Source organism: Buceros rhinoceros, unplaced genomic scaffold (genome assembly GCF_000710305.1).
Source record: "Buceros rhinoceros silvestris isolate BGI_N320 unplaced genomic scaffold, ASM71030v1 scaffold11931, whole genome shotgun sequence".
Taxonomy (NCBI): Eukaryota; Metazoa; Chordata; class Aves; order Bucerotiformes; family Bucerotidae; genus Buceros; species Buceros rhinoceros.
Window position 1 is genome coordinate 21,581 of NW_010393711.1, and position 16,674 is coordinate 38,254.

General features: G+C 42.1%; 1 protein-coding gene across 1 annotated transcript in view; it reads right to left on the minus strand.

The window, feature by feature from the left end:
• Positions 1 to 416: 416 nt before the first annotated feature.
• Positions 417 to 16,674, minus strand: part of WDR4 (WD repeat domain 4) — a gene marked incomplete at its 5' end in the record, with an annotated part of 19,671 nt that continues 3,413 nt past the window's right edge. Inside the window, 7 exons of the mRNA XM_010144964.1 lie at positions 417 to 589; positions 3,101 to 3,170; positions 4,044 to 4,227; positions 5,740 to 5,804; positions 11,535 to 11,633; positions 12,958 to 13,018; positions 16,058 to 16,170. Coding sequence (XP_010143266.1) covers positions 417 to 589; positions 3,101 to 3,170; positions 4,044 to 4,227; positions 5,740 to 5,804; positions 11,535 to 11,633; positions 12,958 to 13,018; positions 16,058 to 16,170 — 765 coding nt within the window. The remainder of the gene's footprint in view (positions 590 to 3,100; positions 3,171 to 4,043; positions 4,228 to 5,739; positions 5,805 to 11,534; positions 11,634 to 12,957; positions 13,019 to 16,057; positions 16,171 to 16,674) is intronic.

Sequence of the window (16,674 nt, forward strand, 5' to 3'; positions counted from 1 at the left end):
ACCTTTTAAAAAGTATGAAAAAATACCCCAAAAGCAAATCAAAAGAAACAACAACAAGAAAACCTCATCAACTTTGACTCACACACTTTAACCTGAAGAAGCAAGCCTGAACACAGTAGGCAAAAAGAAAATCCTGTTTCAAGGAAGATCCCATCTCCAATATTCAGATATCAGGCATTAGAGATTCCTAGGACTGAATGCTGAACGCTCGTTTGCTGCTAGAAGCTTAGGCGTATTGTAAACACGTTCTCTGCTGCAAGCAGGATATTTTCGTATCAGGTTACCTAAAAATCTGAATCTGACTAAAAGTTTAAACCAGTCTCCTTCAACAATTCATTTTACATTTAAAAACAGTCCACAGTCGGATCAGTTCCTTTCAGCAAGGCAAAAGTTACCAGCTAACGACAGCATCATAGCTATGATTCTTCGGTCTTCATCTTTTTTGTTTGTCCATTCGAACCACACTGCAGATCCTGCCTTTTCTTTTTCTGCTGCTGTAACCTTTCCTCTTTCTTCTGTAGGTAGGCAGACACGTTATCAAACGAAGCCTTGTAGAGACCGCTGTAGTAGCTCTCTGCACCAACAAAACCTGTAGTTGGGCAAAGCAGGAAAAACAAGACAAGTGTTAACTCCCTTAGCGGTCTCTCCAGTTACTCCCTGTACTGTAATTCTAGACAACAGCATTTCAACTCATTTACTGTGGTCCTATTCACTTTATCATATATTAGCATCTACGCTGTGTAAGCCCGATCTGTGTTGGGGAGCATCTGTCCTGCATTCACATAGCCAAGCACAGCCTCCATTTTTAGGCTAAAACAATCCACACAGAGGAAAGCGTCTCACATGCAAGCAAAGAGGGCACCATCTCTCCTTACATGTTGGACACTTGCAGAACTTCCCGGTCCCTGTTTATGGTTAGATGTCCCACTGGAGTTGTTCCCCAAGACTTAAGCCCTGCAAAGGGCATAGGCTACCTAAGTGTGCTCAGCTGACTTGTTTCCTAGAATCTTATCTTAAAAAAAGCTCAAAGACAATGACTTCAAAACAGGGATGTCCTACAGCACATACACATTTCTAAATATTCACCCCAATCATTCACTTTCTGTGAAATCAGCATAATATTCATCACACCATCTTCAAGACTGCAAACTAGACAAGTTTAACGGGGAACTAACTACTATAAAAAAACCCACTTAGTTTTGTTTCTGTAGGGAATACAGAACGAGAATAAGTGGCTAGGTCCACATTTCCAAAAATTGTTAAAAGTGGTACCCGACAAAGCCGGTTACCTCTAGTTCCCCTTGTATTCCTACCTTTTCCAGCTTACAAAAATAACTGACCTTAAAGGGCAAATGTAAGAAAAATCCAGTATTTGTTAGGGTTTGGTTGTGAAGCCAGCGTGCTGCTCCACAGTGATGTACATGCTGCATCCCTTTGTTTCCTCACCACAAACAAAACAACTTTCCCTCACTGGTACTCAAAGCACATGTCTCTACACTCAAGGGTCTTGCACCGCACAGTAACCAACGTACTGGCCTTTGGTCCTGGAAGAAATTGTGTCCTGTCAGTAAATGTCCATGCTACTCTCTACTTCATCAGTCCACGTTAAATCCTTCTCTACCTTTTTTCTGAGATCAGTTATAACGGAATGTCAAACTGTTCAGCGTGTACCTCAAGATTGACCTATGCATCTTTAGTCCTACAGAATCATCTATCAGCTGAAACGAGTTTAAAAAAGGATTATGTGCATTAGGGATTAAAGGCATTAAGACTGGGTTTAAACAATATAATGATCACCTTTTTTAAAAGAAGTTAGTATCTTTTCAAGCACTAATTATGCACGGGAATAAGTGCTCATCAAGTGAGCCTCCTATTACTAATTAGCAATAATAGGCCCTGTCATCTGAGCAGTCTCCTCTCCCAGCTACAGATGCAGCCTGGCTACTGCGTACCACAGTAATTTGCTACACTGGCTAATTATGCTCAAAACCTCTTCCCCTGCCTGCTCTTTTTACTTCTCTGTTGCTCACTTTCACTCAGACCTCCTACTTCCAATTATCTGCCTGGGCTGTACCTACCGAGTCTGCACCAGCTACATGCAAATACCCTCCTTTCTAAAGCAGTACCTGACTTCCTTTTAGATTTCAAAGACTGTACTGTACCAACTTAGTGACAACTACAACCTAAATCATCCAATACCAGACATTAAGGAGACGTCACATTAGACTGCGCATTACTGCAACTCTTCCATCTCAAGTGGGCTAATCACCTGTATATAGGACCACCAAGAATAGCTCAAGAGACCAGTGGGGACTGTAACACCTTTTTTAAGGTACATGGTTCCCAGTCTGCCAGCAAGTACAGGAGAGAGATTTCAATTAATCAACTCTCAGTGCATAATGAGACATTCACTAGCACATGTCACAACACTTCTCTACTCTGTGACCATCACTGCCATAATTTCAGTTTTTAAATAAAGAAAATCTTGGAAACATAGGGTGCTTCTGAAATAGTAAGCCATGTATTATTTTTCTGCCAGAGACAGAAATCAAGCACAAAATGAACCACCCCGATACCAATCAATTTTATCCCCGATGATACCATCCAGAGTCACATCCTCCAGTCACAGTAAGCTCCACATAATCTGCCTTGCCGAGGTGGACCTGCACGGCCCATCTTTTCAGTGAAGCTGCTCCTCCACGTCTATTCCATTCCTACTATCTCCACTGATAGTGCTTCTGATGAGGTGTCACACCCAGGTAAGAGATGACAATCAACAGTATTCAGTACCACAGCAGTAAGACAGACTCCAGCAGCTCTGTCATAGGGCGCTGAGATACATCCTGTGATAAAGTGTCTATGTAACGCAGTTATAAAGCTGTAATTCGGATCTAAATCCAAATCGTTTTTGTGCTAACAGTAACCTGACCACACTACATGATCTACACTGACTTCCATACCAGTTGTAGTGATGAAAGTGAGAAATGCAAAACATTAAGTGACCTCAACAGCCAGCTGAAGTAACATGAACTCTGATTTTGCTCCTAAATATTATGTTTTTAAAATCGCATTTCCTGGGCCTTTCGGCCTATTTTCCCACCTTCAAACACTGTCCAGTTGTCTTGAAGATATTTTGACATCTTCTGTAATCCTTTGTCATCAGTTACTGGCTAGGAAAAGAAGGAACATTACATGATATTTTGGGAATAATGAACTATCTCATATTTCACAGCACACTGAAAAATGCTAGAGCTCTCAGATGAGTACAGTGAAAGGAGAGTGAGTGTAAGCCGTCTATTACCATTTTTTTAGGCTCCTTTTTTCCAGGACTGCTCTAGAAACCTGGCCTGAGACATCATGTTCTGCTGGGGAACCTTTACAACTTGAAGGAAAAGAAAATGGATTCCCACTTACTAATCTGGGAGAAAAAGGAGCATCACAAGGAACATGTAAGTGTAAAAGAAGTTTCATTGAAAAGCACATCACAATTATAATTAGCTGGGGACTTACACGCCTAACATGCGAGTTTCCTGTTGTTTAATAAGTCTGTTACAGAGAACTCTACAGCAGTTCCCTCAAATTTGACTTCCTGTTCTCAATGGAAAAAAAAAATTCACCTAATGCTTCCAGAATGCCTTGTACCTCAAAGGATCCAGAGGCAGGCACAGGGAAGGATGCGTGGGAAAGATTCCTGAGCAAACCACGAAGGTATTTTGTTGTTTTCTGGTTTTCTGAACAATCAAGTGTAGTAGACAGGCAATGGTTTAAAATAGCGAGTGCGACAGCTGATAACCACTCTGCTTGATGCAGCTATGCTAGTCGTTTGCTTTACCAGAGAAGAGACTGGTATTCATAACAAGCTCTCAGCACCTTTGTGTTATACACAGGTGAGAGAAGCAGAATGAGATGTGTTTCTAGGACTCAGTCTCGAGATACAGAGACATGTGTTGTTCACCTTTCGTGGAACATAATCTACTCCACTTCTGTTATGGCCTCAAGACAACACAAAACATTCAGGATGTTAGCATGACAAGAGGATCTACCTTCCACTGCCCCTCACACGGTCTGTACAATTGAAGAGGAGCTTCACTGTCTTCCTCCAAAATCCATAGATCTCCCGTTTCCTCAAATGCAATGTCCCAAACTTTATGTTTCCAAGACATCTGTTGTCTGTAGACCAGCTGCTGGGCAACAGCATCAAGTTGAAAGATGTAGACTGCAGGAATACTTTTGAGAGGAAAAGCTTAATTACCATTATTACCAAATCCACCTACAGCCATCACTTGTACCACAAACTGCTAACACCCACTCTAATTCCAAACAGAGCCAAAGCAAAGTCATTAGGAAATACAAAAAACACCCTCCCAATTCAAGTGCAGTTTGCTTACACGGTCTAAGGCAGAAGCTGTAACCACCCAACACATCAAATGGTTTTCCAAGCGTTATATGAAGGAAAAAGCAGTCAACACTGCCTCTTCTTTAAAAGAAAAGGCAGTAAAGGGAATTTCATAAGGATTACTAAGGATTTATATAAGGACTGTTGCATCATAGCACGCTAGCCCACAGGGCTTCACTTGAAGGAACACGTAGCTGAGCACCAGTCAAAAACAAACAGGGAAGTAATTACATGCCAGGGAGAGGAGGAGGGAATGAGAGCAATAGGAAATCTTGACACAGCTGAAAAATAGGACTCTGGCACTGCACTCATCTCCGCCTCTCCCATGAGCATTCACTCCTCTAACAGCCACAGTGTCTACATGCAGAGCTTCCTAACCTCCCTCAACAGGTCCCCAGTGTGCCAGGCAGGACACCTCGGCTCCCCCCGAGTTGCCTACCAGGTCCACATGACAACACTGTTCAGAAACACTGGGCTGTGGAGCTGGAAATAAAAGCCTGATGCAGAGGATGGTGCAGTCCCTGGGCTAAGTGACGTGGGCAGAGCACTCGGCTGACACAGCTTCCACTTCCAGAGCCAGTCTGTTGCCCATGCAGACGGTGGGACAGGAAGCAGCTAAGGTTTCTTGCTCTGGAGAAAGGCAAGTCTACTGAGGGGACAGAGTGTCACTGTATAGGCAGGTCTGGCAACCTCCCCTCTCTCCTGTGGGAAGCTTTTGTCAGGAAGAACTGTGCTGCAGCGCAAGAGAAGAGGGCTTCTCTGTCCCTGCAAGACATTCCCCTGCCAGCTGGGCTTGCAAGGCTCTTCAATGCCTAGGCCCTTTAGCTTCCAAGAGCTTGCTCCTTATGTTTGAAGCCAAAAGTCAGTGTAGCCTCTTCACAGTTTTAAAACTACAGCATTGCTTCAGTTTAAACAGAACAGCTGAACTCATTAACAGGAGCAGAAAACAGTAACAGAAGTTTGGACTCTCCAGTGCCACAGCTCCCCGAGCAAAACAAGGCTCAAAACACATGGGTCAGGTGCAGCAGTTTAGGGAGACATCCCAAGCATTGAACCAAGATGTCGCACATCCTAGCCTTGAGTTTCCTCCTGTGAGGGAATGGCATCACAAATTCTGCAAAACTTAACTAAGCTGGGTAACCCTCACACCCACCCCGCGCTCATACGAAGTACAGGAAGAACTCAGAGGCTCTCTGTCAGGCCACAGGCATGCCTGGGATCCTCAGAGATCCACAGTATCAAGTACTGCAGGCTAGGGGAAAGCCAGGACAGCCAGCAGGGAAAGCTGTTCTTGCCTTTGCAGGAGCTGTGATGATTTTAGCCATTATTCCATTTATTCTTACCAGTCACACAGAATGGCAACATAACCCCCTTGACAGCAGTAGGTTATTCTTGACACGGGGTATTTCTATTAGAAGAGAAAAAGAAACATCCTTGTAAGTTAAAATCATTTATGGACAGAAAATTCACATTCCATTTCATGCCTTAGCCTTTAAAATTTAGCAGATGTCTTAATTCACAGCAAGTTAAGCAACATAATTACCTTTAAACTGCACTCATGTATGTTTTTGTACCAGCGTTTGCTATTTTATGAAGTTTTCCACACTTCTCCCTTCACAGCAACCCAAACAGAGATCAAATGTAAAGGTTTTAGTGAACTACTCTTAAAAGACAAACTACATCGCCTTCAAACCTTCTCTCCTGCAATGCTTAATGGCAAAAACATCAACATTAAGCCTGCTCAGCCAGGATATCACACTAGCAGTTTAGAGATTATAAACAAAAGCCATTAGCTGCTGTTAATGTTTGCTAAGAAAAGAAGACAGTGATGCATAACTAATATCCTTGCTGCACTGTCTCTGTTTTCAACCTATGTCTGGGAGAAGTCATATCACTTAACAGAAAACTGTGTTCCGAAGAACAAGGCAAGACTGCCTGAGGCCATTTTCCTCATTAAAAATAATAAAAAAAAAACCACCCACCACTCCACACCACACTCCTAATTTAGAAGATATATAGTGTTATCTGGGAAAGAATCAGAGAAATACCTTTGCTGCACAAACCATACCACTTGAAATATATAACCCACTAATTTGAGGCTCCCTGAGTGAGAAGTAAGAACTTGGGAAGAGCAGAGAAACTGCAAGAAGATGCCCCAGGGTGCTTTTTCAAGAGTATCTGTTATATAATGTGAAAGATGGAGCTGCAAAGGCAAAAGGCTGCTTCTTGAGTATATTTTATATGTAGTGACTACACTAGCACTTTGATTATGAAAACCTTCCTACTAGAGAAGTAGTGAGTTACTCCCTTTAGGGCAGGGAAAATATATCTTCCTGACACTCTGCTGGCAGAATTCCAATGCATCCTCAGGTCCTTTTTTCTTTTAACCCCTTTCCAGCCTTCACTTCTTTCCCCAATACAACACTCATCGCTAGACAGAACCTCTCGTTCACCAGGAAAAGCTGAATTTGGGAGTAACCACAGGATTTTACCCTTTGAGCTACCAGGCATTGCCAGAGTGCTTGCTTTGGAATGTTCCAGTCACTGCAGGAAAGCAAAACAAGCTGTACAGCTTCCAGACATGTGGGTCAGCAAGTTTAAAACCAGAAGCTAACTACTTTGTCAACAGCACACAATGCAACTACTAAAAGATAAACCAGCTGCAGGAAAGAAAGCTAATTAATGGTATAAATATAGTTGAAATCCAGGTTTCAACAGTGGATCTCCAGCACACAAGAAAAAACAAAAATCCACTGCGTGATACAACCCCCACATGCCGCCCTGCACATGAGAAGTGGGGGAAGCAAGAACAATGGCATGCTCACACTTTTCACTCAAACTTGATTGCCTGTTTGGACAGGAGAGGACCAAGTTATAAGCATTATCAAAAGTATGATACGTTCCAGAGCTCTTGGGAACAGATGGGACTAATCCCCCTTGCTACTCAGCAGAAAGAGTTAGTCCACACTTAGTGCTGGGACCCAGGACTCCTGTTTCACGCAGACATTAAAAAAATGCTTACAATTCCAAATAACGGAAGGAGTGGGCTGAATCAGAAAGGTTCTCAGTAGCTAGTACATCTAAATGTGGTTATTGCAGTATGGAGCCATTTACACCACAGCTTTAGAGTACAACTGACAGCTCCTATTGTAAACCACCCGGGGGTTCTTTACACATTTAAGGAAATGTGCCAGGATATATATATGTATATTAAAATAAACCCCAAACCTCCAATATTTACTTATAATAACAAAGCTCTGCCTCTCTGCCTGTTTGATGACAAACATGCAGGGCAAATGCAGCAACAGGAAGTGCCCACCTACACGGCAGAGAGCTTTGAGAGACAAAGGTTCTGTGGACTTGAAGTATGCAGCAGGACTGCCCCACGCTCACTGGGGGAGCGAGGAGGCAGCTTTTTTGATTTGAACCAAGTGTTTATACACAGATGGACAGAGACAAGAAAATGCATCTTTCTGGAAACTCTCTCTTCCACGTGTGGATAAGTTAACAATGAGCGAAGTGAACTCATGACCCAAAGTAGCATCTTGTTCAAGGACAGCCCGATGAAATCAGTTAACCTAAAGAGCTACAAGAGCAGCCTGTGATAAACAGATGTTCACCTGATACTCTCTGAACTTATTCCGCATTTATATGACACTGTTATCGGCCTGCCAACACCTTAAAATTAACTTTTTATGTCATCTGGGAGAAGAGATGAAAAATTAATGTACCAGAGCACTGGGGTAGTTGTGCAATTCATGTTCTGGACTTTAAACAAGCTTCAGCTGTCAAGAGGATCAGAGGCCCTGAAAGCTCCGAAGCAGGAAAAATATTTATATAGCACTGTGAAATTAGAGAATTACTTCCATTCTAGTGGGAAAATGAACTAAGGATCTGCAATCCATCAGCTGAAACCAACGCTACACTGCTCAAAAACATTCCTACGTTCCCAAAACAGACATATATTCATCACCTGCCAAGCAAAATAAGCCCACATTTATGTGCTCACAAATAAGCCCACATTTATGTGCCTACTATTAGTGATGATTCCATTATCATTGTGCTTCGAGTTGTGTTTCAAGCTTCAGTGCACTCACAGTAGTCATCAACAGTAAAAATGAAATGCAATGCGGAAGAAAACACGCTTATATCCCCATCTGATCTTTGGTCGCCAGAGTCATTTGCAGACAGCATGCCACTTACAACCTATGAAGTGCTCATGACTGTTCCCTTAAATTCAGACAATAAATGTCACACTAGATTGTGAAGATGATCTTTCATACACCTGGATACACAGCACGACTAAATGCTACCACCAGACATAACCTCTGGCATTTCTATCACATGATGCCAGCAAAACACAAGTCTCCTTTCTCCTTTGGTCCTGCTGGCCATCCAGACGGTTACTGTTTGGAAGGTACGTACTGACAGCTGTGTAGCAGTACTGCACAAGGTACAACACATTAAATCTGTCATCTATCTGTCTGTAATCGCTGGGACACTGCCTGATCACCATTCCGAGTATGTGCGAACTCTGGAAGTCACCTGAGTCTTCTGCAACCCTCAAGCATCATGTAAATTTAGCATCAGAGACAGATTTTAAAACATAAGAGTGGGCAGCGTGAAGAACTTCAGAGTCAAGGAACAGGACAGCCTGAGGCTTCCAAGATCACTGTTAGAATACACATTTCACAGCGGACAGAAGAATTGCAAAACACTGCAGGAACACAGTTTCTGAACTGCTGTGATATATTTATTAACCCACAGGTTGTGGGTTTTCCCTTCCTGACATTGTTTACTCTCGCTGAGCTCAAGAAGCTAAACAGAGACTCCTCAAACAAGGGGCACCCCAAATTTCTACTGAGTCCATCAGCATAAACAGTATCCTATGGAAGGAACTTTATCAGGTGTATTAGGAGACAAGGCAAGTATTACTAAACTAAATTCAAAAGCCTTCCAAAATGTCTTAAGAGAGTTGAAGATTATTTTTTAAATCAGTTCCTCCTTGCAGCAACAAGGTTTTTTTTCTTGTAATATTTGTTAGTTTATCCGATGCTACATTTCAGGTTTGTTATATGGTTCAGGTTTTTTTATAAACTTGTTTGTAATCAATGGTGTTACGATTCAGTGTGAGATTGCTGTTAATTTACATGCAAGCTATCTTAATAAATGCTGTTCTAAGCAATAGGTAGCATTTTTTAAATTAGTAAGATTCCACATTTCACAGCTAGTTGCTTACTAGTCCTCAATGACCCAGTAAAGCTAGAAGGCAGAGTGTTTTAAAATAAAACAATTCTTCCTTACAAAATTAATGCCTTGCAACATTACTGCAGATACGGATTTAATGGCTATCAAACCACAGTTTCAACAAAGTACTCTCATTAGCTAATTTTTAACACAAAGATTAAACACTTTGGCTTTGAAACTCCCCAAGCCACTTACTTCTAGAAGGCTATACGTGGTAAAATAATTTTGCAGGTTTGCCTCAATCTTAATTCCCCCTTCCTCACACAAATTCTGCTGCACCTAGACTGGAAGAGGACACCAGCTAGATGGGCTTGTCACCTAATTTCGTACACCTGTTTTCATCTTGGGGGGAAAAAATCCAAAACCAACAGCAACAGCTACTTCAGAGGTTTCAAGCACCAGACTCAAGCTGAAATGAACCAGAGACCTTGTGAATGCATACAAGAGGCCTCCGGCTCAGGTGTGCTTTAAAGTACACTTTCAAGTCCAGAAGCAGGTTAAATTGTCTGTGTAGATACCACCCTGAATTCCTCCTAACAGGAGCTCTAGGGCAAAAACCAAGATTTCCAGCATCTAAGCTTTGAATGATGTGATGAAAGCGGCTGCACCACAGTCTGCTGCACATTATCACTCCAACACAAAGACCAATTTGCTGATGTCTGCTGCACAGAAAAAAATCTCTGGTTGTCAGGTCTGTCCCTAGGAGCTTGGTCCTTCCAGTTACTGAACTGGGAACACAACCTGTGGAAATACCACTAAAAAGATCAGGCCACACCTACATGGTCTGCAAAGAATCTCCGTGAGACTCCCAGGAACACCTCCTGACTGCTGGGAGAGGCAGAGCACACCACACTTCAACTAACCAATATCACAACAAAACACAAGGGAGGAAAGACAGAACTTTTCAGTTCAGTTTCAGCCTGGATACTAATTCTGCAGTGGATTTGCCTCAAGAGCCATGCATGGCTACAGGCTACCCCGTCATCTAACAACTGGGAGACTGCTGTGGTCTTCAGACAAAGAACTGTTTTCAGAGATCCTCACGAAAAAACATACCCAGCAGGATGGGTGGTAAAATGAACAACTCTTAAACGACCAAACAGATTAGCAGCTGGTTTAATACGATATACACAGCAGGGACAAGAACGAGCAGTGTTTCACTGCTAATAGATTGTATGTGTACATTGTTCATGGGTCAAGACAAAACAAAACCAGGGATCAAGGACTACCAGAACCATCACTCACATAAATTAGCATCCCAAATCACAGTGGCATCTGAAATGCATGGGTATGACATCACTCACAAACAGGCTGCAAGCTAAGGAGAGCTCTTGGGCTATTCAGTTTTCACACAGGATTCATACACTTCCATTCCGGACGCTGCCATCTTCAGAGCAACCCAAAGGAACCAGCCCAGTGTTTTGACTCCATAGGCCCGTACTATTGAAGGTTACAAATGTTACAAAGCTTCCTTCTGCTCCAATCAACTGCAACTTTAACACCTGAAGTTCTTGATTTTCAAAAATGGGTGAATTTTTACATCTTTCCAGTGTTACAAGGCATTTTCTGGCTAGGAGACTAAGGCATCTGTATATTGGGAAAATTTTTCACGTGAAGACTTTGTCCAGTGAGCAGAACTTATATTTGGGAAGATGTACAAACAGCTTCTTTTAGTCACTGCTTAGCTCTTTTTAAAAATGCACACAAGACACAGGAATGGACTTCAGGGACTTTCTTCCTTTCCTGAAATCCCAGGCTATTGTAACAGTATCTAGGTCTCAGGTAACTTCCAAACCCAAACAGAGCAGAGGCACTCCTAACAAAATGCAACAAACACGTTTGGGAGTCCCAAGAATCAGGACAGCAAAAGCACTAACACACATTGGCACACCTGGTCAGTTTTGCTTGTCTCAGATGCACAGACACTACTCAGGTCACAGCAGTACACTTCTTCCCCGCTTTTGTACTCCCAGAGTCTCAGAGTTGAGTCCTGGATGGATGAAAGCAGACACAAGTCTATTACTAAGAGCACCTCAGGCAAAGAGAGGCCATTCTTGGCCTTCAGCTAAATCCTATTTCCCTGAAGAGCTTCCCACAGAAACTGCTAAATAGCCACTTAACTAAGACCTCAGATTGCAGATAAAGCATTTTAATTAATGTAATTTTCCCCCCTCTATTCTAAATTATTCAATCATGCTAATTTAGCTCTCCTTTTGAAGTGGAAATCGGGTAGCTGGAGGACCAAATTTCGTCTGCCTCAAACATCACAGTAATACATGTGCTCAGCATTTTAATAGCAATTCTTTCAGGTTGCCCTTCTCCACCCCTACTCTTGTTATCTCCAAAATTCTCATTTTATTTAGTAACCTCCTGGAGAGAAGCTAAACACCTCTCTGGAAAAACAGAGTCATCAAAGAGCATTTGCTAAGAATGAAATACAGCTGCAAACAGTATTAACACTAGAGTTGCCTAAAGACTTAGAGGAATAAGAGACAAGAGCCCTAGGGAAGCAAGAGCAGCAGCTGAAACCAATTGCTAAGAATTACCATGATCTTCACAGAAAGCATTATTTGTTTCATTTGCAGTTTTGGTAGTCTTGGAAACAAAGAATACTGTTTCCCTTTTAGACCAACTCCATCTACTCACTCTGTGCAGGTCTGGCACGACAGCAAGATGCTATCAATTTAAGAAAAGGGCTGGGGGGAGGGAAGAGAGGGAACACTCACTTCAGTCCTCATCCAAGCATTGCGTAGCGCTGCACTGCACCCTACACAATGTGCACTGGATGTCCTACGAGGACATACAGTCAAGGACATAACTCAGAACAAGCCTCACAGGGGAAAGCAACTGAGAGGGTATAGAGGGAACTCTAACCCTAATTTTTTCATCTTAAAGAGAAATCTGTGATTCTAAGGTCAGTCATTCTCAAGACACTATCAAGGCAGGCTGGCATAATACCCATTCACTTCAAAATTGTTTAATAGTCAATAATTAAAGTTTGTCTGTGCTCCAAAGCAAGAGTTAATGATGAAAAAATACTGAGGGCTTTATTATTTCTCCATCCCAAAGATCTTAGCAAGAAGTTAGCATTGCTATAAATGCAGTAAACGGCTCTTATATGATATAACAATAGAATGGCTGAACACTGAACAGAAAGCTGAGGAAGTGGGGGAAGGAGGGAGAAGGAGGGCATGCTGTAAACCAAGAGAGATCACTCCAAATATCCCAAGGGACCTGGGAGAAACACAAGCAAACAATGGTTTTAAAGTCTTAGTTTTCAAGAAAAATACTTTTGAAGAAATTGCAATACATACCCCAGAAGCTGACACCAGCAGATCAGGGTAGTTGGGTATTACAAGTATTTTGCTTACAAATCTAAAGGGAAAGCAATTAAAAGTTGAACTCTCTTACATGGTCTTTAAACACACACAACAAGAGAAAATGCCAATTTTAAAGAGAACCTTACAATAAACAGATTTGCCACATCAAGCTAATTAGGAAGAAGAAAAAAAATATGTCTACAGTACTTAACATAGTATGTATACACTACATAAACTACTGACTTTCTACTTAATAGAAAAACTATTTCCCCATCTGCACTCAAGGTATTCTACTGACTTCCTCCCAAATGAGAACATTACCATTTAGACCAGAAAATGTGAACAAGACAAATTTACTCAGGTAACATATTCCCCTTTGTCAATTCACGATGCATATTAAAAACATGATTCAACAGATGCTTTTAAAATACAACAACAGTGATGACTCATCTTTCACAGTACCAGATCTCTACCATCACAGCTGGAGAACATTCAAAAGCAAACTTTACAGAATTTTAAAACAAGCCTGTGGCAATTTACCACCAGTGGCTACACTTGGCCAGAAACCATGTTTTTCAGAAGTATGTAATACTGCTGTGTCTACCCTCACTCACCTTGCTGAGTAATGAGGACCTGAACTTCTGGAATTCAGTATTATCTTCCAGCTCAGCAACTTAAAACACAGTGACCTCAGCAGAACATTACCTGAGTGGGACTATCTTGCTTTTGAAAACAGGCATAATTTTAAGGCCATGTGAAAAAGAGGAAAAAAAAAAAAAAAGGAAGGGATTTGGTCACTGTAATACAAACTTTTATGATAAAGCACTAATGGGAGGTGCATACAAGCGTAACAGATCCATCAGGAATCACCATGCACCCATGGAAGAAAATCCAGGACGGTGAAAGATGACAATTATAGCTGCTATAGGTAATCCTTCACTTATTCATTCCTAATTTAAATATTGAATTTTTAAAAAATTTCAATCAATTTACCCTAAGCACCTTTCCACTCTGCAACCACTAATGAACACTTTGCGCAGACACTACAGCCCCTGCTTAAAACGTGTCTTTCTGACCATTGAGGTCTATTCACCAGAAAGTACAACTCTGTACACGGTGGAAAATAGACATGTCAATTCGACACAGGTTAGACTACCAAATGACATTATTAAAATCCAACTGACACTCCAAACTAATCCAAGTTCTGAATGCTCTATTAAAACACCTCGGAGGGCAAGTTTAGATAGGTTGCTGCCCATACCTCAAGTTCCCCATCACTACTTCTTTCTTTAACTCTTGTTTCTGATATAGTGAGTTAAATGCACCATGGTGCATCATCTTACGCACTAACATGCCTGGACGGGTGTTGTTACCCCCGAGTATCTCAGCAGTCAGACAAGCAGAGTTACATGCTTTTTCCACCCTATGCAGGGTCACATCTTCTCTGCTACCTTGTCATTGTGGACTTCAAAATGTAGCAGCAGCTACTCAAAAAAACCAACTTGCACAACCTTCCTACCCTACTCAAAAATCCTAACAACAAAAAAACCTCCAAAAGCCTACAAAACCATGTAGAGGTGGAAGGCAAAGAGATAAAAAATAACACAACCAATAGACATTTTTATCAGCAAAATGTAGAGTGAAACATCCTTTAAAAGTCTATTTATCATTTGAGCCTTCCTCACAGTAAAAGGGCTACTGAGAAGAAAAGGGAAAGCTCAGTCCCACCTGAAGGCTGAAAAAGAAGTCCTGGTAAACTGCCTAGAAGACAGCTGCTGTTCCTGTAGCAGAACTACTACAGGTCTCCTAGCAAGTCAGAGCACATCTGAATCACATCACCACAGCTAGGAGGTTGCTTTGCTGCCTTCCACTCTTCAGATCACTGGAAATAGAAGAACCTTCACTTCAGGATGGAGGAGAAAGGACAGGAAGGGAAAGATCATCCTTCCTGTTTTTATGCAGAGGGAACTCTGCAATTCGTAAGACTTAGTTACCCAGCAGCACATCTTTCTACAGGGTTACCTCCTACAATCCACCTTCACAGATCCTTCTACTTGCCTAAGCGTTCTTGCCCACAGCCATGAACCAATCTCCAGAAAAACACCAAGTCCCTTTTCTCAACTACTAGAAAGGCCAGGTAATTACACTCAGAAGGATGATTCCTTTAATCTATTTTATGGGACCATTTTGCAGCCTCTAGCTCACTGCAGCCTGATGCCCAGGCAGAAGGAGTTCCCACTCATAAAGCTGGGGGTTTTTTGTACTACCGCAGAACCTCCAAGTCTGAGTTCTGCATTGAGACGCCATCGGACTAGCGTCTGTTCAAACCACAAAGACTTCCTAATGCTATCCCTCCTAAAACTAGGGTAGGCTCCATCCTGAACTAACAACCTCTAGGATCTGGAGTTTCTTGTGGCCAGCAGGTCAAGGGAGGTGATTCTGTCCCTCTACTCCGCTCTGGTAAGAATCCACCTGGAGTTCTGCATCCAGCTCTGGAGTCCTCAGCACAAGAAAGACATGGACCTGTTGGAGCGGGTCCAAAGGAGGGCCACAAAAATGATCAGAGGGATGGAACACCTCTGCTATGAAGAAAGGCTGAGAGAGTTGGGGTTGTTCAGTCTAGAGAAGGCTCTGGGGAAGACCTTATTGTGGCCTTTCAATACTTAAAGGGCTATAAGAAAGGGCCTATATGGGGACAGTCTTTTTCGCAGGGTCTGTTGTGACAGGACAAGAGGCAATGATTTTAAAGTAAAAGAGGATAAATTTAAACTAGATATAAGAAAGACATTTTTTACAATGAGGGTGGTGAAACAGGCACAGGTTATCAGACAGGTTACCACAGAGCGGTGGTAGATGCTCTGTGGAAACATTCCAGGTCAGGCTGGACAGAGCTCTGAACAACCTGCCCTAGTTGAAGATGCCCCTGCTCACTGCAAGGGTATTGGATTAGATGACTTGTAAAGGTCCTTTCCAACCAAACCATTCTATGACTCTAACACAGACCTAGCTGTTGTTTAGTATGATTTGAGGAGACAGTAATTTCATCCACTGAGCCACAGTGAAGAGCTGCACACAGCTTACACATCAAACTTACTCTCTGTGTCCCAGACAGTAGGATACAATACTATAAGGAGCCTTTGTCAAGCTGACTCTGATCTTCTCATCTCTGTCTGCAGTTAGGATATACCGGTCATCAGGACTCAGTACCTGTTGGTAAACAGAGTTTTAGCACTCCATAGTTCGATGTTTGTTTTGATATAATTCTTCCTATCCAGGAGGAAAAAAAATACTAAGCCATGCTTTTCCACTGACAATGGAAGCATAAATCTTTACGGCAGTAACTTTCTCACTAAGACAAGCAACACTGACTACCACATCTGGTGAAAGCCACTGAACTCTAATGGTAGAGGCAAAAGTCCCACTGCATCTTAAAAAGAAAGAAACTTACCACACTGAAGAGCTCAGCTGACATGACAGACTGAGTGAATTCCCATATACATTCCATCACCAAGTCTTCTGTGACTATGACATGAAGACTTTTTGAACACTCGCCCTCCCAGAATCGACAACCCTTTGGGGTAAGCTTGTTTCCATACCAAACTCTGCAGACACAAACTCAGTAGGAAGAAATCCAGACCACATACTTCATTTATATAAAAAAGTCCCAAATCTGAGACAAGAGCAACAATGGAAGACCCAAACACAAGCAGG